The sequence below is a fragment of the Myotis lucifugus genome, unplaced genomic scaffold (assembly GCF_000147115.1).
Source record: "Myotis lucifugus unplaced genomic scaffold, Myoluc2.0 scaffold_121, whole genome shotgun sequence".
NCBI lineage: Eukaryota > Metazoa > Chordata > Mammalia > Chiroptera > Vespertilionidae > Myotis > Myotis lucifugus.
The window spans coordinates 484454-506729 of NW_005871169.1; the positions used below are offsets into that span (position 1 = coordinate 484454).

General features: G+C 38.0%; 1 protein-coding gene across 1 annotated transcript in view; it reads right to left on the minus strand.

Annotated features, from left to right (window-relative positions):
- Positions 1–22276, minus strand: part of MALRD1 (MAM and LDL receptor class A domain containing 1) — a 496818-nt gene that overhangs the window by 87854 nt on the left and 386688 nt on the right. Inside the window, exon 25 of the mRNA XM_023758060.1 lies at positions 19761–19962. Within this exon, the coding sequence (XP_023613828.1) occupies positions 19761–19962 (202 nt within the window). The remainder of the gene's footprint in view (positions 1–19760; positions 19963–22276) is intronic.

Genomic DNA, 22276 nt, shown 5'->3' on the forward strand with positions numbered 1-22276 from the left:
CTGCATGGGAGAACATATTTGCCAATGTTATCACCGATAAGGGTTTAATCTCCAACATTTACAGGTAACTCATACAACTTAACAAAAGGAAGATAAACAACCCAATCAAAAAATGGGAAACGGACCTAAATAGATACTTTTTGAAAGAGGACACTCAGAAAGCCAAGAGACATATGAAAACATGCTCAAAGTCACTAATCATCCGAGAGATGCAAATCAAAATGACAATGCGGTACCATCTCACACCTGTCAGAATGGCCATCATCAACAAATCAACAAATGACAAGTGCTGGCGAGGATGTGGAGAAAAAGGAACCCTCTTAGACTGCTGGTGGGAATGCAGCCACTGTGGAGAACAATATGGAGTTTTCTCAAAATACTAAAAATGGAACTGCCATTTGACCCACTTCTAGGAATATGTCCCAAGAAACTAGAAACAACATTCTGTTTTTACAGATGAGGATAGTGAGGTCCATAAAATTTGAGTGTACAAAGATACAATGCCAGTTGATAAACTTTTACTATGTGGAAGTATTCTGCAGCAACTCTAAGTCAAAACTTAAAATATAAGCAGAGTCCTGTATATTCACATATATTCTCTAGAGGTCAGAGAATATATGTGAATATTCAGGACTGTATTATTCTCTGGAATATTAGTGGAATTAAATATACAGGGCTGTATTAATTTGCTAGAATATCATTAAACTGTTCTTATTATTCACATTGTTCTGTGACAGTTGTTGATGCGCACATCAGTATATTAAGCGAAAAAAACAGATAGCATTGGGGACCAATTCAGAAATAGTTTATTTTGTGTTCTTTACATTTTAAACTTTTAATTTATAAAATATATGAGAATTATTTGTTTTATCTATAAAGATGGTTGTGTGAATTCATTTTAAAAATGAAATTTGAAAGTTCTCCCTCTCCAGTGGTGGTGGTATATTCAGAATGCATTTAAACTCAAACACTATGATCAAACTCTATGTATCTGAGATCTATTTGGTATCTCAGAGAGTCTTTGTTCATGAAAACCAACATATTTAATATTTGGAGACGTAAACATTTTGAAACATTAGTACCATTTTTTTTTCACTTCTTACTGCAGCACTTTTATTTTCCTCACAATGACGTGTTGCTGGGGCCTAATGTTCTCACATGACAGTAGAAAACCAAAATTTGTCATTTCTGAAAGAATCGCATACAAAAACCTTACATAAATTAAAAGGACGAAGATTTACAGGTGGAAATGCAGACCGTTTTCCAACTCAAGGCAAGTAACAGCCCAGGAGTTCTGGCATAGCAGCATATAATATTGCAGTGTTCCAATGTCAACATTGTAAATTCAAACTTAGAAAGTAAACCGGGCTTTGCAATATATATATATATAAATACAACTATATATTTAAAGCCATGGTCAATTAAATAGTTTCTCTTCATTCTTTTTGTTGGATTCATCTCATATTTAAGGAAGGGCAGACATCCTTACTTTTAATTTTTTTCTAAAATATTTTATTCACTAAATATTTATTTTTTGAACTAAACAAGGGTTAAAAAAATTGAATGAACATTTTTGCATGTGATGAAAATCTAGTTTTATTTTAAATCTAGTTTTATTTTGAGGTAGCAATGTCATCAAATTTCAGAGCCATTTATACCAAAAGGTACTCACAACTCACTTATTCTAGACCCTTCTAAACAAAAAAGCTGAGGCACTTGTACTGTCTATAAAGGATTCTGTGTTCTACTGCCAGTAGTGGATTCCGTCTGCTGGGGTTCTTGTTCCGGCAGTAAGAAGGGTTCAGTAATCTGGAGAAGAGGCTGTGCGTAACTTAATAAAGAGTCCAGAGACGAAGCATAATTTTGAAAGGCATTTGGAGGTCAAAGGAGCCTAGCTAAAGTAACTAAGATCTCCTTGTCTCAGGACCCCTTGCTTTTTATTAACACAAATTGTCCTGAGGCAAGGCAGAGATATACACATCAAAGGGTCAGGTTTCATTTACAGAGTCCATTGTCAGATTGGAAGAATTTGCCTACGGCTGTTCAGGTGTTTGGCCAGTAGGAGGCAATAACATGTAGATTAAGATGCCCTGAGCTGTCTGGCAGCAGGCAATCAATTTAATGCATCCTTTTCAGGTTTGAGGAAATGCCTTTAGCCACTCCAGATTCAGCCCTGCTGTCATGCTGGAATTGGCTTCTGGCACATCTTCCATCAGGATTAAGGTGTTCATTCTCACAACTGCCAGGAAATTACCAGATGACAACTCACAAATGAGTTCAACTCTAGGAATTTCCCTCTAAGTTCCACTGCCTCACAAAAACAGCTCCATTCATTGACTGGTTAATTGTGGATAAGATGACCCAACCCATATGTCTCAATTTGGGACAACTATGAGGACCATTATAGCCCTAGAGTTCCCCATGGCAGCCACTGAGTCCCACTATTGCACCTGCATCACAGCTCAACCCTCCCTCTGCCCAGTCCTGTTCCTTCACTTCACAAGGCTTGTTCCTGGGAGAATTTCCAATAAACCTTCTAATGGAAATCTTTGCCTCAGAGTTCACTTCTCTGGGAACCCAATCTAAGATACTATCCAACAGTCAAAATATATCTTGTCTTAAATTAAATCTCCCTTGAATCACTCCTCAAATTTTCCACTGAAATATTTCTAACGTAAGAGAATATTAACTTGCACCCTTCTGGGAGTCTAAGTAGGCTCTTAGCCGGAAGCACTTCTCTGTAAGTTCAACATTTCTTTTAAGTCTCTTGTTTTATCTAGTGAATGTTCTGCATATAGATGTTTTTTTAATATAAAAGCTTCCTCCAGTTCTCATTTCAAATAAAATGATTACTCATGGAAGATGAACTATGTTTATCTTTTGAATTGAAAGTACATATTCTATATTCTCTCTTTGAGAAGTTAATAAATTTTCCAAAAATTTAATATCAATATATTTATATTTTAGTGTCACCCTTGAAGTTACCTAATTCTTATAGGTCATATCTTTTTATATAATTCCGTAAAAAAAATGAACAGGATTAATTGTTCCCTGTTTTAAACTGAAAAATCTTAGCACCACCTTAAATGCATATTACTAAGTGAGAATAGTCAATCTAAGAAGGGTACATGTTGTCTGATTCTGTCTATATAACATTCTAGAAAAGGCAAAACTGTGGCTAGAATAAAATGATCAATGGCTAGCAGGAGCTGAGGGGAAGGAAGAGTTGAGTACATAGAGCACAGAGGATTTCCAGAGCAGTGTCATTCTGTATGACACTGTAACCATGGATACATGCCATGCCATAGGCTGAGTGTCTGTGCCTCCCCAGATTTCCCATGTTGAAACCTCATCCCCCATGTCATGATATTTGGGGATGGCCCCTCGGGAAGTGATTACGTCATGAAGCCCTCGTGAATGGATTAGTGACCTTGTAAAAGTGGCTGAAGACAGCTACCTTGCTCCTTCTGCCTCCTGAGGACACAGCAAAAAGGCACTATGAGGAGGCAGTGTTTTCTGGACACCAAATCTGAGTGTGGAGGGAGATGGGTATACATGAACTCTCTGAAATTCCACTTAATTTTGCTTTAAAACAAAAACTTCTCTAAAAATTATATACAACATAAATACACACACACACATATATAAAATGTATACTTTATATGAATTTTAGCATCAATATCCCCCAGAACATATAATTGACATATAATCTAGCTGTACTGCATGCTTTATGCTTTTCTTTTTGTAATTTCTATGTTCAGTGAGCAGCTTAGTCAGGTTGTTTAAAAGCCATGGAATTGAGTCCCAGGCAGTGTAGCTAAGTGGTTGAGCATCAACCCATGAACCAGGAGGTCAGGTTTGATTCCCAGTCCGGGCACATGCCAGGATTGCAGGCTCCATCCCCAGTAGAGGATGTGCAGGGGGCAACCAACTGATGATTCTCTTTCATCATTGATGTTTCTATCTCTCTCCCCCTCTCTCTTTCTCTATCGAAATCAATAATTAAAAAATAACATTTAAAAGCAATGGAATTGAGATGAAAGGCCAGTGAATCCACAAGCAAATGATGCCAGATTAGTCCTAACCTTAATTAGCTTCCTTGGAAATGTATGCTTTTATCAATTACATGAGAGAGTTATTCTGTGGGAGAACATATAGCATGATAAGTACAAAACTAGCAACTACATCAGGAAAGCAAACTGAAATAGCACATTCAGTGCTGAGAGTGTCATTCATATACCACAAAGAGTACTCTTAGAATAGAAAGGAAGAAAGAAAGAGAAGGAATTAGGAAATGTTAGTGACTGTGACTGAAGCAGAGAATGAAGGAGGAAAGACACTCCAAGAAAACGCAGATTAATTTTACAAAATAATTCATTATTTTTAAGTTAAAGTTTTTTATTGGTGTTAAGGCAACATTTCTCTGACTATATTTGATTAAGGGTATTGTGTAGATCTGATTCTGGGGCAGGAAGAAGACACTGCTATGAAAGCTTAGTGCATTTACACACACACACACACACACACACACACACACGTACATGTACACGCACACACACTCACACCTTAATATATTATATCAGATTTAGGGGAATGTTTCTCAAATGGCTCACAAGTCTCAAGTTTGTGGAGATCAACCATAAAGTATATCTAGTGTTGTAGTTTGCAATTGATTTACTCTTTATATTGGAGCTGCTTCAAGGCTGTACCAACAATAAAATTATGCTGACTCCCTAGTATCTCACCAAATATGCTTCTCCAGTGCAAAGTAAGGATGTGGATTTATAGCCATCATCTAAAAATTGTTTTTAAGTCATCGCTCTCTTGCCTGTATTGCACCAGTCATGTGATAAGCACAGGAGCATTAGCTCTCATGTGTTTCAACAGAAGATAGGTTAAGAAATCTGATTTAGAGTACAAGGGGTTTGTATTGCAAGTTAGTTTTGAGAACAGTGGTTCTGAAGCCAGAGGAAAACCCCACAATCAAAGCTATGCTAGGGCCATCAAGAAATGTCAGTTGTGTCATGGCAACAGCCTCTTTACCCGGCCTTTACCCATTCTAGAGGTGTGCTCTCACACTGTATTTGGACATTCCAAGTCAGAGTTGGAAAATTTTTAACCTCCCTTTCAGAATGCAGTGACATATTCTTCAATAAACACTTCTTAAATTGATGAATAATAATTAATGGTTAAAATAGTTTTACTTCCTATGATTAATTAACATAAGGTAACAAAAAATAAAGAATGCATTGACTATTTCCATTGATTTAATAAACCAACAAATAGTATAGATCAGAAAAATAAAACTATAAAGCTCTTTAAAAATAACTTTCTAATATATGTGAATATAAATCTATAATTTAGTAACAAAAGTTATTCATTTATATAGATGCTATGGGTTTTTACAAATTGTTTTAGAAGGTTTATGAGATTTCACATAAAGCACTTTTGCAAACAAAGTTATATATAACTGTGCAAAAATAAATCCACCTTTTGTTTTATAATAAATGTTAGGAGAGAGAAAAAGAAAATATTTTAGGAAAAAAACCCACCCAAGATAAAAAGGTGTAGGAACTGGCATTATTAGCTAACTTTTACATTCCCTGGAACCAAAAAATTCCTCTGATTAACACATTCTATTTCATTTTGTGCTATGAAGCATGTTACAATTTCTGACATCCTGGTTATTTCTTTGTCCTCCTACAGAATGTTGAGTTTCATTGTTCACTTCATTTGGGCAGTAGTTGAAATATCTTTCTTAGAGCAATAAAAATTACTTCATACTGCTAATTTACAGTGAAATACAATGAAATGTTCTCATGAATTTCATATAAATCCAATAAAAGCCTAACTTGCCCAAGGATAACCTGGTGGATTTTTATCTTTATGATTAATATGTTTAGTGAAAGCAAAATGAATTGCCTGTGTTGAAAGGAAAAATAGTTTTAAAGAGGAGTAAATAAGCTCTTGCCAAATATTGCCATACTCAATGATATAAATAGCAAATGCTCATTGTAAAATACATCAGTTATAAGTCGGTAATTGTTTGTCTCTGGCAGATATTTTATTCACAAAAATGGAAAATATCACAAAAAACCCATGAGGAAAAATATCATTTTTAAGTGCAATTCCTAAGAAATCCTGGTTTGAAGTTATTTTTAATTCTAATTTTATATTTATCCTGTCTTAAGTTTCTTTATAAAGAACAAAAATATTCATTAATTTTTTAATTTAAAAATTTTTATCTCTAAGGTGGAGCTCTAAGATAATCATTTTGATCTTTAATCGCAATATCTGGTTAATTTAAATATTCTTAGAAAGATGATAGTATGTGACCTCTGGACTAAAAACAACAGGAAAGTCTGGGACATATAGAGAAGTGTGGAGCATGTGGAGTGGATGAGTCAGGAGGGCTTGTTGAGCTTGTCCAAAAGAGAAGAGAAGTTTGACAGAAGAGACAAAGCAAAGGCTGTCTAAAAGTTTCCAGAAGTTGAATCCAATAAAGAAGCTGTCAAGCATCTAAGAACAAATGCCAAATTGAAAGTGATAATTATTTTCAAAGTAAATAGCTGCAGCTAGCCAAGGCTGAAAAGCTACAGTAACTTAAGGAGAGAGCTAACAGATTAAAAATTTATGTGATATACATACAGGCACTTTTCATGTACGTGCATTTGTGCAAATATTGTGTGTGTATTTTTGCATATACCCACATGCTTGTACACAGTTTCACCAGTGATAGAAACTGCTCACCAGTGATAGAAAGGCTGGAGGAGAGAGGCTGGGCAGTGTGCTGGGCAACACAGGTGAGAAAAAACATGAGACTGTGGTGGAGGGGCGAGTGCCTTATTATCAGAGTTCTTTTTTTCCCCTCAGCACATACTGAGAATGCAGACTTGAAAGAAACTCAAGAAAATATTTTCCGCACTAGGGAAAATAAGAGCTGAAGAAACGGAAGGTATTAAGAGGCCCCAAAAGAGTTATCATTTTCACTCAACATCAATATCTGCCACGGTTATAGAGAATTCCTCTCTAACTAAAAATAGTGATATCACTGCAAGTGACTGAAATTGTATAAATGAAGAATTTTCTGCCTTCACATAACACAAAATAATCTAAAACTTATGTGAATAGAGAAACATGAAATGCTAGGTTGCTGGTCATTTCTTTCTTGTCATGAGCCCTGAAACCCAGAGAGACCCTCGTGGATTACATATTCATTCCTATTTTATCATTTCCAGATGATGCTATAGTTCTTGGTCTGACATATTTTTATTGGTGTGGCCTCTATTATATGCAATGATGGACCAGGTTATGTACTTGGACTAATTTAATGCTATTGTTCACTGATAGCTCTATTATATATTAACTCCAACTTTATTTAATAGTTAAGAATTCCCTAAATGCTGAATTCTTGCTTTCTAACTTTAAGGACAATATTATGAAATATATTCCTCTTTTAATCCAGGCTTCACATTGCATTTCCCAAAGGAAGAATCCTGCTCAAAAATGGTTCTTCAATGCCTTACAAGTTAAACTCCACTATTCTTATGGGATTGAATGCCATTGTCCTGTTGGTATTCAATGATCTGACACCTGATTTGACATCACATATGTTCTAAAACCTAAACTTGCAGAGGAAATAATGAACATTCCAGATACAGCAGTGTTATACTCTTTGCTGGCTGGAACCAGGAAGGAGAAGGTCATGTTAATCATGTCAGTGGAAAGGCTTCTCGTTACAGAAATTCTGAGTTGGTATTTAGGCACCAATCACTTCTTTGGTCTTTGTCTTTGTGAAGAAGGCTTAAGAATGGAGAGTGGGAAGGTATCTCTCCATCACACACCATAAATAATATAAATTCACGGAAATATAAAAAGTTTTAGGCAATTTGTGAGGGAATATTATTTGAGTTCATGCATACTTTTGGAACACCTGCCTCAGGAAAGTCAAGAGACAAATGGCTTACTGAAGTGGTCAAAAGAGAAGAACACTCAGGAGTCAACTACAATTCTATGGCGGTCTTTCTGAGACCTCCCAGCTGCAATGTCTTCACTATCTCTGTGATCCAACCAAACACAGAAAGCGGCTATGGTACCATTATTTCCAGTTAACAGGGCATTGGCACTAAAGACAGGGACATATACTGTTACATTTAACTTACTACTTTGGGGAAATATGGATGAGTAGCTTACCTTAAAGGCTGGAGTGCTATACATGAATGCATCATTATTTTTAAAATCACATAGTTTTTGAGACTAATTCCTGCCGTTCTAATGAAATAATTAAAAAAGATTATGTGAAAATGTGTTGGGCTATCTTTGCCCCGTGTAGAGTCCTACAGGAGGCTTGCCTAACTAACCTCACATTCATTACATTACAATCAGAAAGAGCAGGAGGGTCCAAAAGCAATACTACCTGGACTGGCCTCTTACTTGATTAATCATCTACTCCATCCTGCAGGGAAGACCCAGCCATGGGCCTGTCAGTCTTTCAACAGCCCCCTCTTTTATTTATTTTTTTTACCCAAACCTGGTTATTTCTCTAGCTTCATGTTTTCTATTTTAAGCAAGTTTATATTAGTGAAGATGACAATTCATATTTGTAAACCCATTTGCTTTTTGGTGAGTGAAGAAATGTTTTGTTTGTTTATTTTCTATTTTCGCATATCCAACTATTTTCACAGAGTAACCAGCATTTTCTGGGTAAAATGTTCTCACAGGCCAATAAGATGCTATCAGTAAAACAGGTCATTCTGTTGAAGTCATTTGTTTTTCAACTGGAAAAATATTTTCTTAAAACAGATTTTTTAGTAATGCAATGTCATTTTCTTATTCTATTTCTTAGGTAATAAACACACGAGCTTGTTTTCATAAAGTCTGGATGTTTTCCATATAACAACATATGTGTTCCAGGAAATCAGAAAACCCATAATAAAAGTAGACTCTAATAGCCCAAGAGAACAAAACATGGCCAAGATTGACCTTGGCTATGAAAAGCGCCCAGAATCTTTCATACATACTTTGTCTGGTAAAACATTTGGCCTGCTATGAATTTCTCTGTGAAAAGAAGAGTCAGCAAAGGTTATAATAATTTCTAAAAATGACTAGGAATTTAGGAATTGGTTTTTGTTTACATTCAGTAGAGAAATTACTAAATTGCCACACCATGTTTTATTGTCTATATATATTATATTACATATATATACAAGTATACATTGCATGTATATTTACATTATATATATAGGTAGATATAGAGATAGAGATAGAGATAGAGATAGAGATAGAGATAGAGATAGAGATAGAGATAGAGATAGAGATAGAGATAGATATATATAGATTTGGGAAGTATCATTGTTCACATAAAAGCATTCAACTTTAAGACAGAGTGTTGGGACACATAAAAGCATTCAACTTTAAGACAGAGTGTTGGGACAATGATTTATGTTTTGTCATCAAGTTCAGGTTCACAGTCAAATCCAGGCTAACAGAATATGCTTCATACTGGTTTTTTCATGGTTGTCATTTGGATTTCTTTCCCTTAATTCAACAAAATTCTTTCCAACCTGATTATCAGCAGGAAACCAAGTATGAACCACTTCATAGTATAACAGGCAAGCTTCTTTCTCCCATAAGCCTCCTTGGTACTGCTCTTAATGCTATTTTCTGGTTCTTGTCCCCTCTCCCCCTTTAAATCTAATACTCCTTCTAGGAGTTAAGTGGTATTATCCCATCCTTTGACAAATTGTGAGGACTTTGTGACCCATGATAATAGATTTAAAACCCAAGAATATTCTATAAGCCAATAATAGGGAGTTAGGATTGACTAATAATCATTTTCAGCTTTTTATACATTCATCACTATTCACTTTAAAATTAGGTTCATGAATCACTAACTAAATCAAAATTATAAAAGTGACCCATGCATTAAAACCATGTTTTAAATAATTTATCTACAATTGATATAACTCTGATATAAAATGGATATTACTCTTTATATTGGATGCTGACTTGAATTTTATATTTTTCTTAATCATCCTAAAAGTTAAAGATCTCTCATTCTCACTAAAATAGAAAAAAACAAACAAACAAGATAATGACAATGGGGGGTTTTCAATGTAGAGAAACTGAAAATGATGGACTATAAGCTACACATCACAAAGTACTGCATAAGGCATATTATAGGAGGGCTGCAAGCTTAAGGCTAAGATCTAGAACAGAGTTTGGCTTCTTTTTGGGAAGATGAAATATAATTTCATGAAGAAGGTGGCTTTTGTTCTGCCCTCAAAGGTAGAAAAGGCTTTTAACAAGAGGAGGTAAAGGGCAGGGTGCTCCCAGTCAGGAAGCAGTAAGACCAAAGTCATAGAGATAAGAGAATATGGGGCATAACTGAGAAAGGTAAGAGGTCCCATTTTAAGGGATCATTTTGCCGAGACATATTGGTATGGCAGGAGTTGTACTAAAGGATAAGAAACTTATTTGGTTAGCAATTGAGAGCTTCTAAGCATTTTATTCATAACCTCTATGAATTTGTATATTTTGACTAATTTCTCTTGTATTTCCTCTCTCACCATTAGAGTATAAATAGAGAGTTTGTCACTGGTCAACTTTATAATTTGGTCCATATGTTGCAGAATATTCAGGTTTGATTATGATTTAAAAAGACAGAGAATAGCCTCACCCAGAGGTAGATAATGTGGAAATTAGATACAAAAGATTAACTAAGGAGACTGACATATAGACATATGACTTGAGCTTGGTCTATGGTGTGCTTCCAATAAGTTCTTTTAATTTTGAGGGAGTGACATGGGGACAGATAGAGATTATTTAGAGTGATGACAAGGGAGCAGATATCCCAGCTTCCAAAACAATTATTTAAAGGCAGTGGAATTAGCCACTTTTACCCTCTGTTTTAGTCAATTTTACTTGTTTCCCATTATCCTCTTTCAGATTCTCGGTTTTACGTTTGATATTTAGAGCTATCCAGTATCCTTTCAATAAACTTCTTTTCTGCTTGTTAGCCCAAGCCAGATTTTGTTGCTTGCATAAAAATTTATTGTGGTTATTGTGGTGAATAAGAAAGATATAGGGTTTACCTTTTCTGGAACTTACACTATAATAGGCACTAGGGGACTAATTTGGTACTTGCATATGACATATGTCAGTAAATTTGATAATTCAGTTATGTAGCCATTACAGAGATTCTGATGAGCAATAAGAAGGCCTTGAACTAGAGCATGAGTCATAAAATAAAACTGAGTTGGGGGAAGAGAAGGCAAATATTTATATGCAGGCTGAGGTTTGTAGTAAGGAAATAAAGGAGTAAAAAACAACAAACAAATAAAAACCCCACACTGATTTTAAAGTGGATATTTATAAAAAGGAACTGAAAATTTAATGACATGTCCTATGGTTATGCATAACCAAAAGGTTTCTCAGGAGTCTTTAATCAACTCATACAAAAGATACAAATATCCTCATTATAGAATACTAGAGGCCCGGTGCACAAAATTCGTGCATGGGTGTGGTCCCTAGGCCTGGCCGGCTATTGAAGCATGAGCATCTGGCATGGAAGGGCAGGTCCCAGCTGACTTCTGATCCCTGGGCACCATCTGGGCCCCCAGGCCTCCCATGCGACCCCCTCCACCTGAGTCACGGCGCCCGAGTCCCCACACGGAGATGCAGTGAGCACAGCTGGACTGTGAGCTGGAGCACTGCATGGGCTTCTGGGCCACCCATCAGCACCACATGGAAGCGGGGCAGTCAGCGTGCTCTCTCCCAGCTGGCCTCACAGACCAGCTCCTGCATGAACCTGCAGGAAGCCTGACTGGCCCCTGTGGTCCCAGCAGCTGTGGCCCTGCTCACCCAGAAGAGGCCGCGTGGGTGCGGGGTGGGCTCCTCAGGGGCGTCTGGCACCTGAGCATGGAGGCTTCCCTGGCCCACAAGCCTGTCATCCCGGGGGAGGGTAGGAGGGTGAGTGAGAGCGAGCTCAGCGGACACCCAGCATTCTCACTGCACCACCGTCCCCGTCACCCCCCACCTCCAGGTAGCCGGTGAGAGGTTGCAGCATGTCGCCTATGCTCATCATGTTCCACGCCGCCCCCTGGTAGTCAGCACGTCATAGTGAGTGGTCAAACTCCCAGTCTCCCGGTCAAACAACCACCCGAGGGGACAATTTGCATATTAGGCTTTTATTATATAGGATGTTTCCTTTGCAATATTCTTGATTCACAATGCTAAGCAAATGTGCACCATTCTCTGTGTTGAATACCATTAGAGTATAGATAGAGAGTATATTGTCACTGGTCAACTTTATAATTTGGTCCCTATGCTGCAGAATATGGACAGCTTTAGTTTCCACTCAACTGTCTGTCTGGGAGGAGGTAGCACCACTGCCCCGGAGCTCATTCCTCTGACCCTGTGTGTGCTGCTGCCTGTGGTATGACTGTGCACATCTCTTCCCAACCCCACCTCCCGTGATGTCACACTGGTATCCTTCAATCAATCATGCTAGGAGTATTTACCCCCAGAAAATAGGCAAGTGTTACAAATCAGGGCTCCATTTAAAAAAAATTAAGAGCTCGATTACCAGCAAACCACTGACTCTTTCTCAGAATATTCAACCATGTCTCAAGAAACTACTTTTTGATGATGCCTCTAAGTGAAATGAAATCATCTTAGAACACAATTCTTAGAGCTGACAGAGTTTCAAATACACTTTTTATTGCTTTAAACTTTCAGGTATGCATCATTATCATAATATCTCATTAGATTTTGAACTCCTGAAGAACTGGTGATACAATTATATTCATATCTGTCCTTCCAATCTAAATTCAGGGAAACACACAGGAGATTCTCAACAAACACTGACTCAATGAAAGGTTGGCTTACTCAAGTTTACAGACACACCAAGTATTGAGAAGTCTTCTGCATCTAACTGCAATGACATTTCTTCCTGTACATGTTGGCCCAAACTTCTAGACCTCTTTTAACTTCCTTCTCCTTCTCTTTGGACTCTGTCCCTTTCTGTGTCAATCTCTGGTTCCCTTCTGCTGTCATGATCCTTTGCAAAAAAAACCAGTCCATCTATACTAATAAAAGGGTAATATGCTAATTAGAGCAGACGTCCATCCAGAAAAAGCCACAGTGGCTGCAAGGCCTGGGGCTCAGGCAGCCATGGGCTCAGGCAGCAGTGAGCCCCAGTGGCTGTGAGGCCCGGGGCTCGGGCAGTGGCAGAAGCAGTGGGGTAATGGGGGCAGTGCCTTCCCCTGATCAGCCCGGTTGCCTCCCACAGAGGGAGGCCAGACTGTGGCCTAGGCCCGCTTGGGCCTAAACCATCATTAGGACATCCCCTGAGGGCTCCAGGACTGTGAGAGGGGGCTGGCCCGGCTGAGGGACCCCTCCCCAGTGCACGAGTTTTTGTGCACCGGGCCTCTAGTACAATCATAAAATGGCAGAGCTGGAAGAGACTTAAGCAATGTCTATTTCATTTCCTCAATCACAAACCATGGATTAAAGAGTTAAAAATGATTTTCTTAAAGTTATATGAGTATTTAGTGGCACGGTCATGATTTAGACTCATGTCTTCAAAAGTTTAGTCTAGTTGTCATCTTTGTAGCACTCAAAATAGTCACAGAATCTGTTGGACAAGTCACTAATATCCTCTTTCTCTCTCTAAACAGGGGTTTGAGAAGAAGCCTGGAAGGAGAGTCCATTGATGGTAGTAAAGAGAGGTACCATATGAATTCAGTTGGCAATAACTTTTCTTTATTCATCTATCCATTTAACATATTTATTTGTTTATTCACAGCACATTTATTGATATCTACTATAAAACAGGAACTCTTCTGGGCTGTGGGATACATCATTGAAGATAGTATAAATGATGATGATGATGATTGATGATGAAAACAGACAAATATCTCAACCTCTAAATAATTTGCATTCAAGAGAATACAACTGTCCTGGAAATGTTTCAGAGTAACACTTGCTGTTCAAGTTCAGGGATGTGAAAAGAGAAGGAGAATCTCTATTCAAGAATGAAGTTGTCCTTTAATAGTGATAATATAAATAAGGAGAACTTATGGCTGCCTGTCCCCCTTGAATTTCTAGTGAATATTATTCTTTACTTTGTTTGTCACCTTGTTAGTTGCTATCATTTTATATTTACCATGTTAAGATTAAATCTAAAAAAGGTGCCCTACAATAATATTTCTTTTCTTTGGAATTTGCATTCCTCCTTGAAAATCTATTTTCTTTAGATTAAACACATAACAGCAAATTTGTTATTTACTGTGTATTATGCAATGGAGCATCAGACTCAGCACTTTTCAACTAGGAATGTTTTTCAGTGTAAGATGAGATGTCTTAAGAATTATTGTTAGATTTTTCCAAATGATTATTTAATTGCCTGAAATAGTTCATGAAATTCTTTTAGACAAAACACATTTCCTAAATCTTGACAATAATCATTTCATGGGTAAGGAAAATCAGGTAGATGTGCAGTAAGGGGTTTAATGAAGGTTTGAACCTATTTCTTGATGACAAAGTAGATCTCAATGTTGCCACTTGTGTTAGTTTCCTAGAGCTGCTATAACAAAGTACCACAGACTGGGTGTTTAAAGCAGCAGAAATTTATTCTCTCACAGTTCTGAAGGCTAGAGTCTGAATTCAAGGTGTTGGCACAGTTGTGTTCTCTCTGTTGGCTCTCTACAAGAACCCAGTCCATTCCTTCTCTTGGCTTTCTGTTTTGCTGGCAATCCTTGTCATTCCTGGACTCATAGAAGCATCAGTTCAATCTCTGCCTCTTTCACCACATTCTCCTTGTTTCCTTGTCCCTTCTCCTCCACTCATGGGGATGCCAGTCACATTGTATTAAGGCCAACCCTGCTCCAGTACAATCTCATCTTTACTTGCATCTTATGATATTTGCAAAGACCTTATTTCCAAATTAGGTCACATTCTAAGGTTCCAGGAAGGACATGGATCCTGAGGCCACACTATTCAACCCAGGACATCAGTAGACTCCAGTGCTGAGATAATCTGCTTCCTACCTATCACCCCCCTCCAATTGTGGGTACTGGTATCTGCCTATTTATTAGACTCCTGACCAAATTATATAGAAATATATCATATCTTTAAGCACCCTATAATTTCTCTGCCATTGTTGTTTCAAATACTTTAAAACATCTTATATATCCTATCAGCTCTGCAAAATGTTTCTTCATCCTGGAAAAAAAATGTGATACTCTTTGTTTCAAATTATAGGAGAAAATAGAACACATCTCCTACCCTTGGACAATCACATGGCTAAAGAAAACAGACTCTGTGAAAATAAATACATTTCTCTGCTGACTCAGAATTGCTGGAGATGTTTTATTGCATGGAGAATGCCTCCATTTAGAAAATGTCCTGGGAAACTGAAAGTAATTAAAGGGAGAATGGAAAAGTAATAATGCAGAAAGCAAAGATTCTTCAGGGTGGTGGAGGGACTACTGTTATAGGACAACCTTCTAAATGGAAAGAAAACTACATGTAACTTGTGGTGACAAATGCTGTATATTCCTTTATTTGTGGGAGAGTGTATATTTTCGGAGTGGAAAGAGGAGGGTAGATAAAACTTCAAAAAACCTAGTATGAGGTTGAAAGGAAGTTGAGAGCTATTTTTAATCTTAGGATGTTAATTTGAACATGAGAAAAAAAGCTGGTATGCTAAATGTAAAAATCTGGATGTCATATTATAAGATCTGAAAAAATAATCTAAGTTAATTTAGCTACTTTAGTTCATTTGAATCTAGATGGAATCTAAGGAAAAATGGAAAAAGCAAGCAGTTTTGATAGTATAGATGGTTTCACCTTCTCTGAGGGCTGAATGAAGAACACACATAAGTGAATACAGAAAAAAAATCTATTTAAATTTATTTCTCTTCCTTTGTTTAATAAACACTTATAGTAGCAGATCCTGTACTATCAGAATTTTTTGCATCCTTTTACAACTATATTTTACAGGAAAACTGTGTCCCATTCTGGGCATTTTCATTCAACAAAAAAAAGAAAATTTGTGCAAGCATATTATCAAAATTTGATCAATTTGAATTTTATAAGAAAATAATGCTTCCTTTATCCAGCATTACTAGGAAATGGAGATTTCCTGGCTAAGTACTAACACTTAAAGATCATTTATTTTTAATCCTCACCTGAGGACATGCTTTTATTGATTTTAGAAAGAGAGGAAGGGAGAGAGAGGGATAGAAAAACATTGATGAGAGAGTGAAACATCAATACATGGATCAGTTGCTCCATCTTCCAAGGGATCTGTGAGGAGCCATCCCTGTCTGTGCCCTTAGTGATAGGCCACTGGCCTGGGACTCAACTGTGGATCCTGAGGCCATCCTGAGACCTGGCTCCAGTCCTATACCCCCCTTCTCCGGTAGTCTACAGTCATTCCTGCCATGCAGGGACCAGCAACACTTGTTTGTGCCCCTGGGAAGCAGGACTGTCAGCATTAGTCCTGGCTGTAGACCCTGAAGCTATCCTGTGACTCAGTTCCAACCCTGCTCTGCTGTGGTCCAGGGGCAATCGTGCTCACACAGAATCTGGCAGGAGACATGCCTATCTGTGCCCCTGGTAATAGGCCAACTGACCTAAACCTAACTATGGTTCCAGAGGCAGACTTGGGACCTGTCTTGAGTCCTGCTATACCATGGTGAGAAGGCAGACCTGCCCACCCAAGGACCTAGCAAGAGCCGTACCCACCCGCTTGCCCAGTAACAGACCTGTTGCTCCTGGATCAGCCAGCGGATCTAGAAGCAGCCCTGTGACCCAGCTACAGCCCTGCTCTATGACAGTCATAGAGGTAGTCCTGCATGCCCAGGGATAGAGTGGGAGCCACCCATGTGTACATCTCCGGTAACAGGTCTGCCATCTGCAGGCTTGATCGCAGACCCAGAAGAGATCCCATGACCTGGCTCCAATTCCGCTGGACTATGGTCCTGGAGGCAGTCTCATCCTGGGGGTCCAGCAGAGCTGTGCACTCCCATATCCCTGGCAACAGGCCTGCCAACCCTGTTCCCATCTGTGGACTAGTAGCAGCCATGTGATTCATCTCAAGCCCCACTAAATTGTGTTCTAAATGTCCTAGTTCTTGTGTTAGACTCTGAAGATGAAAGAGACAAGCTCCTGTTGGTCTTGAGGAGCTCAAAATTAGTGGGAAATTGTGTGTGTGTGCGTGCGTGTGTGTGACAAGAGCCAAAAGTGAAAGAAAAGAAACTGAAGATATAGAATATAGTACAGAGAAGACTTTTATGGGAGAAGTTGAGAACAGAAATGATCAAGAAGAGAGATTTACTCTTGGAAAAATTGAGATGTTTTTTTCCTGAGACAAATGGTGACAAAAAAAATTGGTTGTAGATATGGGTATATTTGGAGATGAAAAGATAAAATTAAAGGTATTTTTTATAAAATGGCTTTATAGTCTATTAGAGGCCCAGTGCACAAGATTCGTGCACTTGGGGAGGGGGGGGGGGTCTCTCAGTCCAGCCTGTGCCCTCTTGGAGTCCGAGACCCCTCAGGGGATGTCTGACTGATGGCTTAGGCCCTGTGGGGAGCGGACCTAAGCTGTCAATTAAACACCTTAGCACTGCTGCGGAGGCGGGAAAGACTTCCACCACCTCCACTGAGCTTGCCAGCTATGAGCCTGACTTCTGGTTGAGCAGCACTCCCCCTGTGGGAGCACACTGACCACCAGGGGGCAGCTCCTGCATTGAGCATCTGCCCCCTAGTGATCTGTGAGTGTCATAGCAACTGGTTGTACCACCTTTCGATCAATTTGCATATTAGCCTTTTATTATATAGGATTCAGAGGTTATAAAAACATTGAGAGAATGAAGAAAGTCCAAGGGAGAAATTGGAGGATTTGAGAATTGCTATAGAAAAACAGTGCCAGGAATGGGAAACACATGTATCTGGGATCCTTGAAGGCCCAGCTAAGGGTCCAGAATTTCTAGTTGTCCCAGTGAGCATGAGCATCAGCAGTTTGGAAAACACAAATGGTCATAGCAATCCAATTTTAAAGATTATAAAGTCATTATGACCAAACATGAGCTGGATACTTGTATCTATTCTACAGGGATGGTCTGATAAATACTTACAATGTGCTTATCAGGGTTCCTGGCACATAATTAGGACCCATATTTATGTTAAAATGAAAAAATCCTATATAATAAAAGGGTAATATGCAAATTGACAGAACGGCAGAACGACCTGTTGCTATGACACACACTGACCACCGGGGGGCAGACACTCAACACAGGAGCTGCCTCCCGATCTCCCTATTGCAGGCCCCAATCACCTTATCAGGGCCTGCTGGCCTACCTCTCGGTCCCTTCCCTGGCCAGCAGGCTCTGATCACCTGATGGGGAACAGGGAACTAGGGGTGGGTTATGGCAGATGTGGGTGGCATCAGGCTAAGGCCCCCGCCCTGCTGGTCACCCCACACACAGAGGGCAACCGACATCAGGGGATGGGGATGGCAAATGGGTGGGAACGGCCAACCTCTTGGTCCCTCCCCACAGCTGGCAGGCTCTAATCACTGGATGGCGAATGGGGAACCGGGGGTGGGTGGCAGCAGGGGCCAGGGCTGGCTGCTGGCAGCAGGGGAAGATGGCCCTGATCACAGGCCAGGCCTAGGTACTGTACCTGTGTACAAATTTTGTGTGCCGGGCCTCTAGTAGGACATAATAGAATGCAAAGTGCTAATTTAGAATGGAATTGTGGTGTTAGATAATTACATCTGGGATTATTAGGAAAAAAGTATAAAGAGGGTGTTTTATAAAAAGCACATAAAGCATTGAGAATCTAGAATGTTTTTCTTATTATTTATGTTGGCAAACTGGTTTAGGAGGAGTAATCAAGAAGTAGAGAACATAAGAATTAGATGAAAATTTCAACCTGCATTTTCAGAGCGTGTTATAAGGCCCATAAAGTAACTATGAGATTTGGTTAAGGAGGAAAAATATTTATGAAGGTGACTAACACTGAAGGTCAGTGTTTTACACAAGCTCAATCACCTGGAAGTTGAGAATTTAAGATCCAAGAAAAATCATAAAAAAGATAAGAACCCAGATGTGTGACTAGAAGAATAAAATTTTGGAAGAGGCATCAAGTAAGAGAAAGACAGTGACCCTAATGTCAAGCATTAAAATTTTTAAGACTAAGTTTAAAAGAGAATAAATTGCTACTTAAGGAAAACATCTTAAGTAGGAGAAGGTCAGATTTTCGTTAAGGGGATTTTTTTAAAGGAGTAAGTTTCAGGACTTTTGTTTTCTTTATGCAATAGAATAAGAATTCTAGATTGTAGAGTAGAAACAGGAGAATGGAAAAAGCCTATGGGAAGGCAAAAGTTGACATGGATGGAAAAGACAGTCTGGAATATGATAGGTGACCAGAGTGATCTTTACCTTGTGCAGTTTCTACAAACCTATGAAAGAAAGTAGACAATAAAGCTATATTAATGAAACCAAATTTCTGCCATGCTTTCAAAAGAAAGTTAAAGTTATTTTGTTGTCCAGATGACATGAAAATTCCATAGTGAAGTGTCATGGGCAGAAAAATCTTTACCTCCTACAAGACAGACTGCTCTTTCTTCAATATATGACTAAAATGGAACCTGGAAAGAAATGCTATTCCTCAGAATTCCCAATTCTTCTGTATTTAGATATTAAAAACAATGCGTGTATATCCCATTTTCTGAAGAAATCACTTACCTCCAAATACACATTCTGGGGTAAAGGAGATGTCATCAAGGGCAATAAAGATGTGTTCATTACCACTCAAATCAGCTTCAAATGCCACCTTAAATGGACTGTTCCTGGAGAGATGTACATATCCGTACATCCAACCGGTTCTTTTATTGCCAATCACTGACCACACCAGGATATTTAGTCCAGATTCCTCAACAGTATATACCTATGGGTGGGGGAAAACAGAGAAAAAGCAACTCTTTAGTTTTTGGATATTAGAAATATATATATACTTGGGTATCTTTTCCCCAAGGCAGTATAATCTTCTCAATGTGAATACAAACCACTTTTGACTTGTTTTTGCTTGTTTCCATGGTGTTTAAGAAAGAAGGAAGCCTGGAGAGTACTCTAACCTGACTTGATGTTTCAGGTTTTTCAGATGTAGGCACTAGTTTTATTTCTGTATTATGTACCCTGTCAGGTGCTACAGATTAAAATAGGATTAGTCCTTCCCTTTAATGGGCCATGTGATAAAGCCATCATCTCAAAACTATGGCCTGGTGGTTCAAAGGGCAAACTTGGAAGCAGACTGCCTGCACTTGAATCCTGATTCTGCTCTTCCTGGGCATCAAGTTCTTAATGAAAGAATGGAGTCTGGCAGTGTGACAGCTCAGGACCTTGACTATAATATTTCCTATATGTACATACTGTGGTTATAAGGTGAGCACAATATGTTACATTTTCTTTTGTTAATTAAATCTTTGTTTTGTTATATTAATTTCTGTGTGTCAAATTGGACATTGTAAAAACTCTAACATTTTTAAGCATCTAAAAAGCCGGAGGTGCTATACAACTAGAATCTCTCATTGCTAAGGAGAAATCCATGTCTAACAAAGGTATCACTGGAGAAAAAGGAAACCCTCACAGTAAGTGACTATGAGAGTTTTCAAGTAATTTCAGAAAACGAATGTCAGAAAATATTTAATATTTTGACAGAAAATCTTCCCGACTTAATTAACGTCAATATTCAGGATGTTCTAAAGTTCAAGAGCTAATAAAGTTCAGGATTCAACAAAGAAGAAATGAAATAGAAATACAGTTAGTTTTGAAACCAACCCCTGTGCCAAGTTCTAATCATTTTAAAACAAAACCTGTCACTTATAGCTCTCTTTACCAAAAAGTCTGTGCTTAAACAACAAAAAATGTAAAGCTCCAAAGATATTTTTCTGTATTTTCTTTTTTTGCTGAATTTAATAGTGATCAGTTCCCTAGATGATTAGTAATGTACTTGAGCAATCACTAATGCTACTCTTGCTTTTATAGAAAACCAAGACCCAGAGAAAACACATGGATAGTAATTGTCTTGTATTGCAATAGTCTCGCTTGTGCAATGACATTCCCCTCTATCAAGTAATCTTACTTTCTCACTTTTTTCTTAGTGTCAAAATTTATCCTATAAAAATCTATCGAAAACGTATACTAACACAAGAAGATGATAAGACCATTCATCCTGCTATGTAAGATATTATATTGGCATTCTAGAAATACTACCAAAAATTGTCAAATATTCCAGACCTGGAAATCAAGCATGTTGTCAATGTTCACCACTATAAAAAATTTGAAGTCAAGCCAGAAACTCAACTGTTAATGGATGTTAAACAAAACAGTAAAAATAAATCGGGGGGGGGGGGTAAACTGAAGAAAAATTGCACAGTTTGAAACCTGAAAAGTGAGAATTTAACACCAACATTTTGAAAAAGCAGATATTGCTTAAGCAAAAATCACGTTTTATATTGATTTATCAATAAATTAAATATGCTAAGTCTCAACATGAAAGGAATTTGTGTCAGTTAACTGTTTCCAGTCTCACACATAAGAAAACATTCATCCCAAAGTGTCTTCAGCTCCAGGATTTGGTGGATACTTAGTTGTCACATTTATGCAAATTTCCCCCACTCCCCTTTTTTAAAACGTAAAAATAAAAAACTAAAAAAGTATGAAGCTTTCAGTTCAACTTGATAACCAGACAGCTCTACAAAATTATACTAAATTGTTTTTTTTAACATAAATTCTGGGTTATTTCACAAAGATTTAAAAAGAAATAGCTTTATTTTATAACTTTTTATCTGGGAAAATCAGTTCAAAAAACCAATTACATGAAAATATAACCCAAAACTTTGTTTTCCCCCCAGAAATTCTAGCATATATATGTATTTTAGTTATTAACGTATCTGTTTTATTTACACTTCATTGTATTCTCTGCTTTCAGTCTTTTAAATCTTAATCAATCCTGGATGCTCTTGCCAAATTCCTTTTTCTTTCATTGTACTTTTACTCTACTTCGCAAAAATTCACCATGACATCCCTGATTGCACCCTTCCCCCACCCCCGCAACACATACACCATCATGAACATTATGTTTCCAATAGATGCCAACCTATCTTATCTCATTATTTCACCTTAGTATAGTCCAAATAAGTTCTGGTCAACTTCATTAACTAACTTAATTGCAATGAAACTCTTTAACAAGTTCCTGGGAT